We start from the raw sequence: 14,526 nt of genomic DNA on the forward strand, positions 1-14,526 counted from the left end.
ATTTTATGTCCGTATATTCAGTACCAAAATTCGAATTACATTTTTCATCAGATGATCCTGCCTTGCATGCACTCTCTCACTCTCCCATGACTTGCATTATGTGACAGAATGCTTTATTCAATGTTATTGGGATCAGGCATGATTTGGGTTAATCTTCTTTATACGCTTTAATCTTTTTTCACATTAACATAATTTTGCCATGAGGATGTATTTTAATTAATGTGCTTTGTTGGTGGGGGAGGGTGGGTGGCTTGTATCTGTCTTTGTTGGGTGGGGGGCCTGTGTCTATGTCTTTGTTGGGGGGAGTGCTTGTGTCTGTCTTTGTTGGGGAGACGGGCTTGTGTCTGTCTTTGTTGGGGAGACGGGCTTGTGTCTGTGTCTATGTATGTACAGTACCAGTCCAAATTTTGGACACACCTACTCATTCAAGGGCGGCTACTTTGAAGAATCTCAATTATAAAATATATTTTGATTCAACACTTTTTGGTTTACTACGTGATCCGATATGTGTTATTTCATAGTTTTGATGTCTTCACTATTATTCTACACTGTAGAAAATAGTTTAAAAAAATAAGAAAAACCCTTGAATGAGTAGGTGTGTCCAAACTTTTGACTGGTACTGTACGTGTACCGTTATGCTTCTCAGATAATGGAGGACACTCCCATAGCACTTCCCTGTCTCTCACTCTCCCATAGCACTTCCCTGTCTCTCACTCTAACTCCCATAGCACTTCCCTGTCTCTCACTCTCCCATAGCACTTCCCTGTCTCTCACTCTCCCATAGCACTTCCCTGTCTCTCACTCTCCCATAGCACTTCCCTGTCTCTCACTCTCCCATAGCACTTCCCTGTCTCTCACTCTCCCATAGCACTTCCCTGTCTCTCACTCTCCCAAAGCACTTCCCTGTCTCTCACTCTCCCATAGCACTTCCCTGTCTCTCACTCTCCCATAGCACTTCCCTGTCTCTCACTCTAACTCCCATAGCACTTCCCTGTCTCTCACTCTCCCATAGCACTTCCCTGTCTCTCACTCTCCCATAGCACTTCCCTGTCTCTCACTCTCCCATAGCACTTCCCTGTCTCTCACTCTCCCATAGCACTTCCCTGTCTCTCACTCTCCCATAGCACTTCCCTGTCTCTCACTCTCCCATAGCACTTCCCTGTCTCTCACTCTCCCATAGCACTTCCCTGTCTCTCACTCTCCCAAAGCACTTCCCTGTCTCTCACTCTCCCATAGCACTTCCCCGTCTCTCACTCTCCCATAGCACTTCCCTGTCTCTCACTCTCCCATAGTACTTCCCTGTCTCTCACTCTCCCATAGTACTTCCCTGTCTCTCACTCTCCCATAGTACTTCCCTGTCTCTCACTCTCCCATAGTACTTCCCTGTCTCTCACTCTCCCATAGTACTTCCCTGTCTCTCACTCTCCCATAGCACTTCCCTGTCTCTCACTCTCCCATAGCACTTCCCTGTCTCTCACTCTCCCATAGTACTTCCCTGTCTCTCACTCTCCCATAGTACTTCCCTGTCTCTCACTCTAACTCCCATGAAGAGAGTTCAGAGCTCACCAAACCTATATGGGGCAGCAGGTACTCTATTCACCCCACTCAACTCAAATATACACCTCTAGTTTCTTCTAATATGCACCTCTAGTTTCTTCTAATATACACCTCTAGTTTCTTCTAATATACACCTCTAGTTTCTTCTAATATACACCTCTAGTTTCTTCTAATATGCACCTCTAGTTTCTTCTAATATGCACCTCTAGTTTCTTCTGATATACACCTCTAGTTTCTTCTAATATGCACCTCTAGTTTCTTCTAATATACACCTCTAGTTTCTTCTAAAATGCACCGCTAGTTTCTTCTAATATGCACCTCTAGTTTCTTCTAATATACACCTCTAGTTTCTTCTAATATGCACCTCTAGTTTCTTCTCATATACACCTCTAGTAATATACACCTCTAGTTTCTTCTAATACACACCTCTAGTTTCTTCTAATATACACCTCTAGTTTCTTCTAATATACACCTCTAGTTTCTTCTAATATGCACCTCTAGTTTCTTCTGATATACACCTCTAGTTTCTTCTAATATGCACCTCTAGTTTCTTCTCATATACACCTCTAGTAATATACACCTCTAGTTTCTTCTAATACACACCTCTACTTTCTTCTAATATACACCTCTAGTTTCTTCTAATATACACCTCTAGTTTCTTCTAATATGCACCTCTAGTTTCTTCTGATATACACCTCTAGTTTCTTCTAATATGCACCTCTAGTTTCTTCTAATATACACCTCTAGTTTCTTCTAAAATGCACCGCTAGTTTCTTCTAATATGCACCTCTAGTTTCTTCTAATATACACCTCTAGTTTCTTCTAATATGCACCTCTAGTTTCTTCTCATATACACCTTTAGTAATATACACCTCTAGTTTCTTCTAATATACACCTCTAGTTTCTTCTAATACACACCTCTAGTTTCTTCTAATATACACCTCTAGTTTCTTCTAATATGCACCTCTAGTTTCTTCTGATATACACCTCTAGTTTCTTCTAATATGCACCTCTAGTTTCTTCTAATATACACCTCTAGTTTCTTCTAAAATGCACCGCTAGTTTCTTCTAATATACACCTCTAGTTTCTTCTAATATGCACCTCTAGTTTCTTCTCATATACACCTTTAGTAATATACACCTCTAGTTTCTTCTAATATACACCTCTAGTTTCTTCTAATACACACCTCTAGTTTCTTCTAATACACACCTCTAGTTTCTTCTAATATACACCTCTAGTTTCTTCTAATATGCACCTCTAGTTTCTTCTAATACACACCTCTAGTTTCTTCTCATATACACCTCTAGTTTCTTCTAATATGCATCTCTAGTTTCTTCTAATATGCACCTCTAGTTTCTTCTAATATACACCTCTAGTTTCTTCTAAAATACACCTCTAGTTTCTTCTAATATGCACCTCTAGTTTCTTCTCATATGCACCTCTAGTTTCTTCTCATATACACCTCTAGTTTCTTCTAATATGCACCTCTAGTTTCTTCTCATATGCACCTCTAGTTTCTTCTCATATGCACCTCTAGTTTCTTCTCATATGCACCTCTAGTTTCTTCTAATATGCACCTCTAGTTTCTTCTAATATGCACCTCTAGTTTCTTCTAATATGCACCTCTAGTTTCTTCTAATTTGCACCTCTAGTTTCTTCTAATATGCACCTCTAGTTTCTTCTAATATGCACCTCTAGTTTCTTCTCATTTACACCTCTAGTAATATGCACCTCTAGTTTCTTCTAATATACACCTCTAGTTTCTTCTAATATACACCTCTAGTTTCTTCTAATACGCACCTCTAGTTTCTTCTAATTTGCACCTCTAGTTTCTTCTCATATACACCTCTAGTTTCTTCTAATATGCACCTCTAGTTTCTTCTAATATGCACCTCTAGTTTCTTCTAATATGCACCTCTAGTTTCTTCTAATATACACCTATAGTTTCTTCTAAAATACACCGCTAGTTTCTTCTAATATGCACCTCTAGTTTCTTCTAATTTGCACCTCTAGTTTCTTCTAATATGCACCTCTAGTTTCTTCTAATATGCACCTCTAGTTTCTTCTCATTTACACCTCTAGTAATATGCACCTCTAGTTTCTTCTAATATACACCTCTAGTTTCTTCTAATATACACCTCTAGTTTCTTCTAATACGCACCTCTAGTTTCTTCTAATTTGCACCTCTAGTTTCTTCTCATATACACCTATAGTTTCTTCTAATATGCACCTCTAGTTTCTTCTAATATGCACCTCTAGTTTCTTCTAATATGCACCTCTAGTTTCTTCTAATATACACCTATAGTTTCTTCTAAAATACACCGCTAGTTTCTTCTAATATGCACCTCTAGTTTCTTCTAATATGCACCTCTAGTTTCTTCTAATATGCACCTCTAGTTTCTTCCAATATGCACCTCTAGTTTCTTCTCATATACACCTCTAGTAATATACACCTCTAGTTTCTTCTAAAATACACCTCTAGTTTCTTCTCATATACACCTCTAGTTTCTTCTCATATACACCTCTAGTTTCTTCTCATATACACCTCTAGTTTCTTCTAATATGCACCTCTAGTTTCTTCTCATATGCACCTCTAGTTTCTTCTCATATGCACCTCTAGTTTCTTCTAATATGCACCTCTAGTTTCTTCTAATATGCACCTCTAGTTTCTTCTCATATGCACCTCTAGTTTCTTCTCATATGCACCTCTAGTTTCTTCTAATATGCACCTCTAGTTTCTTCTAATATGCACCTCTAGTTTCTTCTAATATACACCTCTAGTTTCTTCTAATATGCACCTCTAGTTTCTTCTAATATACACCTCTAGTTTCTTCTAATATACACCTCTAGTTTCTTCTAATACGTACCTCTAGTTTCTTCTAATTTGCACCTCTAGTTTCTTCTAATTTGCACCTCTAGTTTCTTCTCATATACACCTCTAGTTTCTTCTAATATGCACCTCTAGTTTCTTCTAATATACACCTCTAGTTTCTTCTAAAATACACCGCTAGTTTCTTCTAATATGCACCTCTAGTTTCTTCTAATATACACCTCTAGTTTCTTCTAATATGCACCTCTAGTTTCTTCTAATATGCACCTCTAGTTTCTTCTCATATACACCTCTAGTTTCTTCTCATATACACCTCTAGTTTCTTCTAATATGCACCTCTAGTTTCTTCTAATATGCACCTCTAGTTTCTTCTCATATGCACCTCTAGTTTCTTCTCATATGCACCTCTAGTTTCTTCTAATATGCACCTCTAGTTTCTTCTAATATGCACCTCTAGTTTCTTCTAATATGCACCTCTAGTTTCTTCTAATATGCACCTCTAGTTTCTTCTAATATGCACCTCTAGTTTCTTCTAATATGCACCTCTAGTTTCTTCTAATATACACCTCTAGTTTCTTCTAATATGCACCTCTAGTTTCTTCTAATATACACCTCTAGTTTCTTCTAATATGCACCTCTAGTTTCTTCTCATTTACACCTCTAGTAATATGCACCTCTAGTTTCTTCTAATATACACCTCTAGTTTCTTCTAATATACACCTCTAGTTTCTTCTAATACACACCTCTAGTTTCTTCTAATATACACCTCTAGTTTCTTCTAATATGCACCTCTAGTTTCTTCTAATATACACCTCTAGTTTCTTCTCATATACACCTCTAGTTTCTTCTAATATGCACCTCTAGTTTCTTCTAATTTGCACCTCTAGTTTCTTCTCATATGCACCTCTAGTTTCTTCTCATATGCACCTCTAGTTTCTTCTAATATGCACCTCTAGTTTCTTCTAATATGCACCTCTAGTTTCTTCTAATATGCACCTCTAGTTTCTTCTAATATACACCTCTAGTTTCTTCTAATATACACCTCTAGTTTCTTCTAATATACACCTCTAGTTTCTTCTAATATGCACCTCTAGTTTCTTCTAATATACACCTCTAGTTTCTTCTAATATGCACCTCTAGTTTCTTCTCATTTACACCTCTAGTAATATGCACCTCTAGTTTCTTCTAATATACACCTCTAGTTTCTTCTAATATACACCTCTAGTTTCTTCTAATACGCACCTCTAGTTTCTTCTAATTTGCACCTCTAGTTTCTTCTTATTTGCACCTCCTAGTTTCTTCTCATATACACCTCTAGTTTCTTCTAATATGCACCTCTAGTTTCTTCTAATATGCACCTCTAGTTTCTTCTAATATACACCTCTAGTTTCTTCTAAAATACACCGCTAGTTTCTTCTAATATGCACCTCTAGTTTCTTCTAATATACACCTCTAGTTTCTTCTAATATGCACCTCTAGTTTCTTCTAATATGCACCTCTAGTTTCTTCTAATATGCACCTCTAGTTTCTTCTAATATGCACCTCTAGTTTCTTCTCATATGCACCTCTAGTTTCTTCTAATATGCACCTCTAGTTTCTTCTAATATGCACCTCTAGTTTCTTCTCATATGCACCTCTAGTTTCTTCTCATATGCACCTCTAGTTTCTTCTAATATGCACCTCTAGTTTCTTCTAATATGCACCTCTAGTTTCTTCTAATATACACCTCTAGTTTCTTCTAATATGCACCTCTAGTTTCTTCTAATATACACCTCTAGTTTCTTCTAATATGCACCTCTAGTTTCTTCTCATTTACACCTCTAGTAATATGCACCTCTAGTTTCTTCTAATATACACCTCTAGTTTCTTCTAATATACACCTCTAGTTTCTTCTAATACACACCTCTAGTTTCTTCTAATATACACCTCTAGTTTCTTCTAATATGCACCTCTAGTTTCTTCTAATATACACCTCTAGTTTCTTCTAATATACACCTCTAGTTTCTTCTAATATGCACCTCTAGTTTCTTCTAATATACACCTCTAGTTTCTTCTCATATACACCTCTAGTTTCTTCTAATATGCACCTCTAGTTTCTTCTAATTTGCACCTCTAGTTTCTTCTCATATGCACCTCTAGTTTCTTCTCATATGCACCTCTAGTTTCTTCTAATATGCACCTCTAGTTTCTTCTAATATGCACCTCTAGTTTCTTCTAATATGCACCTCTAGTTTCTTCTAATATACACCTCTAGTTTCTTCTAATATACACCTCTAGTTTCTTCTAATATACACCTCTAGTTTATTCTAATATGCACCTCTAGTTTCTTCTAATATACACCTCTAGTTTCTTCTAATATGCACCTCTAGTTTCTTCTCATTTACACCTCTAGTAATATGCACCTCTAGTTTCTTCTAATATACACCTCTAGTTTCTTCTAATATACACCTCTAGTTTCTTCTAATACGCACCTCTAGTTTCTTCTAATTTGCACCTCTAGTTTCTTCTTATTTGCACCTCCTAGTTTCTTCTCATATACACCTCTAGTTTCTTCTAATATGCACCTCTAGTTTCTTCTAATATGCACGTCTAGTTTCTTCTAATATACACCTCTAGTTTCTTCTAAAATACACCGCTAGTTTCTTCTAATATGCACCTCTAGTTTCTTCTAATATACACCTCTAGTTTCTTCTAATATGCACCTCTAGTTTATTCTAATGTGCACCTCTAGTTTATTCTAATATGCACCTCTAGTTTCTTCTCATATACACCTCTAGTAATATACACCTCTAGTTTCTTCTAATATACACCTCTAGTTTCTTCTAATATACACCTCTAGTTTCTTCTCATATACACCTCTAGGTTCTTCTAATATGCATCTTTAGTTTCTTCTAATATGCACCTCTAGTTTCTTCTAATATGCACCTCTAGTTTCTTCTCATATGCACCTCTAGTTTCTTCTCATATGCACCTCTAGTTTCTTCTCATATGCACCTCTAGTTTCTTCTAAAATACACCTCTAGTTTCTTCTCATATGCACCTCTAGTTTCTTCTAATATGCACCTCTAGTTTCTTCTAATATGCACCTCTAGTTTCTTCTAATATACACCTCTAGTTTCTTCTAATATACACATCTAGTTTCTTCTAATATGCACCTCTAGTTTCTTCTAATATACACCTCTAGTTTCTTCTAATATGCACCTCTAGTTTCTTCTCATTTACACCTCTAGTAATTTGCACCTCTAGTTTCTTCTAATATACACCTCTAGTTTCTTCTAATATACACCTCTAGTTTCTTCTAATACGCACCTCTAGTTTCTTCTAATTTGCACCTCTAGTTTCTTCTAATTTGCACCTCTAGTTTCTTCTCATATACACCTCTAGTTTCTTCTCATATACACCTCTAGTTTTTTCTAATATGCACCTCTAGTTTCTTCTAATATGCACCTCTAGTTTCTTCAAATATGCACCTCTAGTTTCTTCAAATATGCACCTCTAGTTTCTTCTAATATGCACCTCTAGTTTCTTCTAATATGCACCTCTAGTTTCTTCTCATATACACCTCTAGTTTCTTCTCATATACACCTCTAGTTTCTTCTAATATACACATCTAGTTTCTTCTAATATGCACCTCTAGTTTCTTCTAATATACACCTCTAGTTTCTTCTAATATGCACCTCTAGTTTCTTCTCATTTACACCTCTAGTAATTTGCACCTCTAGTTTCTTCTAATATACACCTCTAGTTTCTTCTAATATACACCTCTAGTTTCTTCTAATACGCACCTCTAGTTTCTTCTAATTTGCACCTCTAGTTTCTTCTAATTTGCACCTCTAGTTTCTTCTCATATACACCTCTAGTTTCTTCTCATATACGCCTCTAGTTTTTTCTAATATGCACCTCTAGTTTCTTCTAATATGCACCTCTAGTTTCTTCAAATATGCACCTCTAGTTTCTTCAAATATGCACCTCTAGTTTCTTCTAATATGCACCTCTAGTTTCTTCTAATATGCACCTCTAGTTTCTTCTCATATACACCTCTAGTTTCTTCTCATATACACCTCTAGTTTCTTCTAATATACACCTCTAGTTTCTTCTAATATACACCTCTAGTTTCTTCTAATATGCACCTCTAGTTTCTTCTAATATGCACCTCTAGTTTTGTCTAATATGCACCTCTAGTTTCTTCTCATTTACACCTCTAGTTTTTTCTCATATACACCTCTAGTTTTTTCTCATATACACCTCTAGTTTTTTCTAATATGCACCTCTAGTTTCTTCTAATATGCACCTCTAGTTTCTTCAAATATGCACCTCTAGTTTCTTCTAATATGCACCTCTAGTTTCTTCTAATATGCACCTCTAGTTTCTTCTCATATGCACCTGTAGTTTCTTCTCATATGCACCTCTAGTTTCTTCTCATATACACCTCTAGTTTCTTCTAATATGCACCTCTAGTTTCTTCTAATATGCACCTCTAGTTTCTTCTAATATGCACCTTTAGTTTCTTCTAATATGCACCTCTAGTTTCTTCTCATTTACACCTCTAGTTTTTTCTAATATACACCTCTAGTTTCTTCTAAAATAATAATACCATTTGAAAATGCCCGCATTCCAAATTCAATATTCCTCCCATCTGGATGTCTTCTTCTCGTCAAAATTCACAGCCTTTCCATCCTTCATCTCACAGGTCTTTCATCCTCTCTCTCTCTCTGTCTCTCTCTCTCTCTCTCTCTCAAGCAGCAATGTTGATTACAGACAATGTCTCTTCAACTTTTGAACCTAGTTGTGCCAGTACCATAGTAACGATTGTGTACTTATTCTCAGCCTAGTTTCCTCTTGAGCATGACCTCTTTTTGACCTGTGACCTTACCCAAACATAGAGCCATTGTTTGATAATTCCATGGATTGCAAGGTACCACAGTGTTATGTTAAGAGTTTAGGATCTGGCTAAACAGACAGTTTCTTTTCACGGTGCTGTTAGGACTTGCTTTCTGTTATGAGTGCTGCTGCTTTGATCTCTGTTGTTTTTTGTGTCCCTTCTTCATCACCCTCCATATCAGCTTCTTCATCACCCTCTACTCTCTGATCCATGGGGCTTTAAGTGGATGTGTTCATTCTCTAGCTTGTTATACATGAGGCTAGGTGAAGTTATATCAGTCATCATATTTGATGTTTTTCTTGGCACGTTTTAATTCGTTCCTGCCTTGAGGAAGATATATTACTAAAATTATTTAATCAGTTCCATCACACACATGAAATAACATCTTTTTTTATTTCTTCCATCTAGGTAATGAGTCTCACCTGTCAGATTCAGGTAAGGACTCCATTATTCATTATTTAATGATTTGTCATGACTTGACTTGATTTGTGAAATCCTCAGGATAGAGCTAAGGCGGGATCAAATAACTAATATTTGTCCAGTTACCATGGCTACAAAAAGCAGGAAAAGGCACAGGGCGGTAGGGAAGCGGACACTCACATGCTCTTTGTTCTGTGATTGGCTGTTAGATGTGTGGCAGTCATACAGCGCCACGGAGAGCCTGAGGAACGGCGACGTCACCACTTCCTCCCTGGCCGCCAAAGGCTTCAGGAGCGTCAGGCCCAATCTACAGGACAAGAGGTCTCCCACACCAGTGAGTCTTGTGGCTGGCGTGTTTGTTTACACCACAGTTGTTTCCCTCCCAGCACGGCTGTCTCCTGTTTCATGTCTCCTGTCTCCTGTCCCTGCCTGGCCTTTTCCTTCAACAGGAAATGGAAATGGAAACGCCCCTGGTCTCCGGACTGCATTTGAAATAGCACCCTACCTATAGTGCACTACTCTAGTAATGCACTGTTTAGGGAATAGTAGTGCACTGTATAGGGAATAGTAATGCACTGTATAGAGAATAGTAATGCACTGTATAGGGAATAGTAATGCACTGTATAGGGAATAGTAATGCACTGTATGGGGAATAGTAGTGCACTGTATAGGGAATAGTAGTGCACTGTATAGGGAATAGTAGTGCACTGTATAGAGAATAGTAATGCACTGTATAGGGAATAGTAGTGCACTGTATAGGAAATAGTAGTGCACTGTATGGGGAATAGTTGTGCACTGTATAGGGACTAGTAATGCACTGTATGGGGAATAGTAGTGCACTGTATTGGGAATAGTAGTGCACTGTATTGGGAATAGTAGTGCACTGTATTTGGAATAGTAGTGCACTGTATAGGGAATAGTAGTGCACTGTATAGGGAATAGTAGTGCACTGTATAGGGAATAGTAGTGCACTGTTAGGGAATAGTAGTGCACTGTATAGGTAATAGTAGTGCACTGTATAGGGAATAGTAGTGCACTGTATTTGGAATAGTAGTGCAGTGTATAGGGAATAGTAGTGCACTGTATAGGGAATAGTAGTGCACTGTATTTGGAATAGTCGTGCACTGTATAGGAAATAGTTGTGCACTGTATAGGGAATAGTAGTGCACTGTATAGGGAATAGGGTGCCATTTGGGACGCATCCCTGGTTAATTAATGGTTTAACTCAACAGCTGACGTCATTCATTGATCTCCTTGGAGAACCTTGAGTCTTTTTCTTATGTGTTGAACTGGTTGTTATGTGTTGTACTGGTTATGTGTTGTGCTGGTTTTTGTCAGTACTGATATTATTTTGCTGAGCGTGAATTATCTACAGAGGCATCAGAAAGGCTCTGAGGGGCCCTTGATAAAAGGTTCTGTTTTATCTGGAAGCTGTTGTGTATTCTGTACTGCCTGGTGCTTTTAGCTGGTCAAGGCCAGTCTTCGCTGCTAAACTGAGCTAGTTTTTGTTTACAAAACCACTCTTTCAAATGGACTACTTGTTGACATTTATATAACCACCCAACCTATTATGGTTAGAGAGAAGGTTTGCTGCCATAAAAAACATTCTGACTCAGATCGGTGGAAAAAAAAAAGTTTTCTTTATAGAAACACTGATAGCCACAGTACAGGTATTATTTGTCTCAACAGAAGACATTACAATGCCTTTAATAATGTATTTGTATGTTGTTGTCTGTCTCTCTTCTGTGAATGTTTTGGAATGCCTTGGCTGAGTAAGGCCCCACCTCCTCCCAGTCATAGCTCTCACCTGAGCCCTGTTGGCAGTTCCCCCTCATCCTACAGCCCTCCTCTGCCTGGCCCTGGTGAATGTTCCTCTAGCTCACTGGTCCTTAGGCACCGGTCCCACTCCTCAGGAACCATGTCCTCCTATTCACACTACCCAGAGAACACCTCTCTCAACCCCAACACCAGGTTAACTGTACCAAGCACCAGTAGCTCCTCCCAATCTGTCTACAGTCAACCACAGGGATCCGGCATGGTCTCCCCAAGACTAACCCCGTTGCAAGTTACTGAGAGCCCTTACACCCCTGGTACATACCCCCACCATGAGCCTGTCCTTAAAGACAAGCCACCCCTCCCCCAGAGAAAGAGACACACCTCCTCCCTGTCTATCCGCATCACCCCACCCACTCCCCTGGTGGTCACAGTGCCCCTGCTCTGCCAGTACACCCTCCCCTCAGCAGGGCCCCCGTGGACAGGACCCCAGGACACAGGGATGGCTCTCCTGCTCTCGCCCCCTGCAGGCCGACAAGTGGTATAAACCTTTTCTAGTTTTTACTGACTGAACCATCCCATTTTCCTCTAATGCTCTCTCACTCACAACCATGCAACGTACCAGTACCAGACACTCTTCACCAGTCAGTAGCTCATCGTAGCTAGTTCCTCCAGCACTGGACTTCTTTTTGTGTCTGACAAGTAGTTTATCATGTCTACCCTGGAGCACACTGAGGTTTGAATAGCTCGTTAGCGAGTTTCCAATTTCATAGTGATTATGGTAATTAGACCTGATGCAATAGCGCCTTTGAAAACTATGGATTTATTTATGATAAGCCTTAGGAAATTGCAAAGAAATGATTTGCATGTCTGTGTCTGAGACCTAGTCCTTGCATTAATGCACCATTATTATATGTATGCAGCAAAGGGTTTTGTAGGAAACCAAATGTGTTGTATTGTTGTTATTACAACTGGATCGGTTCCCCAACATTAGATTTGAACTCAAACTAACTAGGAGACAGCACCTTTCCTTCCTCTCTCAGGAACCAGAGCTCCACCTGGCTTTACTCAAATATAACCTCTTCTCTCTTCACCTCCTATCGCCTATCTCTCTCAGGAACCAGAGCTCCACCTGGCTTTACTCAAACATAACCTCTTCTCTCTTCACTTCCTATCTCCTATCTCTCTCAGGAACCAGAGCTCCACCTGGCTTTACTCAAACATAACCTCTTCTCTCTTCACTTCCTATCTCCTATCTCTCTCAGGAACCAGAGCTCCACCTGGCTTTACTCAAACATAACCTCTTCTCTCTTCACTTCCTATCTCCTATCTCTCTCAGGAACCAGAGCTCCACCTGGCTTTACTCAAACACCTCTTCTCTCTTCACTTCCTATCTCCTATCTCTCTCAGGAACCAGAGCTCCACCTGGCTTTACTCAAACACCTCTTCTCTCTTCACTTCCTATCTCCTATCTCTCTCAGGAACCAGAGCTCCACCTGGCTTTACTCAAACACCTCTTCTCTCTTCACTTCCTATCTCCTATCTCTCTCAGGAACCAGAGCTCCACCTGGCTTTACTCAAACATAACCTCTTCTCTCTTCACTTCCTATCTCCTATCTCTCTCAGGAACCAGAGCTCCACCTGGCTTTACTCAAACATAACCTCTTCTCTCTTCACTTCCTATCTCCTATCTCTCTCAGGAACCAGAGCTCCACCTGGCTTTACTCAAACACCTCTTCTCTCTTCACTTCCTATCTCCTATCTCTCTCAGGAACCAGAGCTCCACCTGGCTTTATTCAAACACCTCTTCTCTCTTCACTTCCTATCTCCTATCTCTCTCAGGAACCAGAGCTCCACCTGGCTTTACTCAAACATAACCTCTTCTCTCTTCACTTCCTATCTCCTATCTCTCTCAGGAACCAGAGCTCCACCTGGCTTTACTCAAACACCTCTTCTCTCTTCACTTCCTATCTCCTATCTCTCTCAGGAACCAGAGCTCCACCTGGCTTTACTCAAACACCTCTTCTCTCTTCACTTCCTATCTCCTATCTCTCTCAGGAACCAGAGCTCCACCTGGCTTTACTCAAACACCTCTTCTCTCTTCACTTCCTATCTCCTATCTCTCTCAGGAACCAGAGCTCCACCTGGCTTTACTCAAACACCTCTTCTCTCTTCACTTCCTATCTCCTATCTCTCTCAGGAACCAGAGCTCCACCTGGCTTTACTCAAACATAACCTCTTCTCTCTTCACTTCCTATCTCCTATCTCTCTCAGGAACCAGAGCTCCACCTGGCTTTACTCAAACATAACCTCTTCTCTCTTCACTTCCTATCTCCTATCTCTCTCAGGAACCAGAGCTCCACCTGGCTTTACTCAAACACCTCTTCTCTCTTCACTTCCTATCTCCTATCTCTCTCAGGAACCAGAGCTCCACCTGGCTTTATTCAAACACCTCTTCTCTCTTCACTTCCTATCTCCTATCTCTCTCAGGAACCAGAGCTCCACCTGGCTTTACTCAAACATAACCTCTTCTCTCTTCACTTCCTATCTCCTATCTCTCTCAGGAACCAGAGCTCCACCTGGCTTTACTCAAACACCTCTTCTCTCTTCACTTCCTATCTCCTATCTCTCTCAGGAACCAGAGCTCCACCTGGCTTTACTCAAACACCTCTTCTCTCTTCACTTCCTATCTCCTATCTCTCTCAGGAACCAGAGCTCCACCTGGCTTTACTCAAACACCTCTTCTCTCTCTCTTCACCTCCTATCTCACTCTACGAGCCGTCACTGCAGTGTGTGTGCTATGTTTCACTCTAAAGTCTTTTCTCCACGTTCAACTCTAACTTCAGGTCCCTCCGAGACCACCACACAGAAAGACATCTCCTGAACCGACACTGCCAGCCTACCAGCCCCCCCTAAACAGGCCCTTTCATATCCGTCTCTCATCTGACCCCTCAAAGTCCCCCAGCCTCCCTCCACCAGTCCCAGTGGGTCCCCGGACCCACTCCCTGCCCCCCCAGGGCCCCTCCACCCCCGAGCCCAGCCAGAGCGGGGCCAGCTCGGTCC

At 39.9% G+C, this 14,526-nt stretch overlaps 1 protein-coding gene across 1 annotated transcript in view; it reads left to right on the top strand.

The window, feature by feature from the left end:
- The window catches only part of LOC120062473 (sorbin and SH3 domain-containing protein 2-like), a 94,793-nt gene that overhangs the window by 23,915 nt on the left and 56,352 nt on the right, over positions 1-14,526 (top strand). Inside the window, exons 3-4 of the mRNA XM_039012470.1 lie at positions 9,679-9,705; positions 9,900-10,024. Of these exons, the coding sequence (XP_038868398.1) occupies positions 9,679-9,705; positions 9,900-10,024 (152 nt within the window). The remainder of the gene's footprint in view (positions 1-9,678; positions 9,706-9,899; positions 10,025-14,526) is intronic.

The sequence above is a fragment of the Salvelinus namaycush genome, chromosome 17 (genome assembly GCF_016432855.1).
Source record: "Salvelinus namaycush isolate Seneca chromosome 17, SaNama_1.0, whole genome shotgun sequence".
Lineage (NCBI taxonomy): Eukaryota > Metazoa > Chordata > Actinopteri > Salmoniformes > Salmonidae > Salvelinus > Salvelinus namaycush.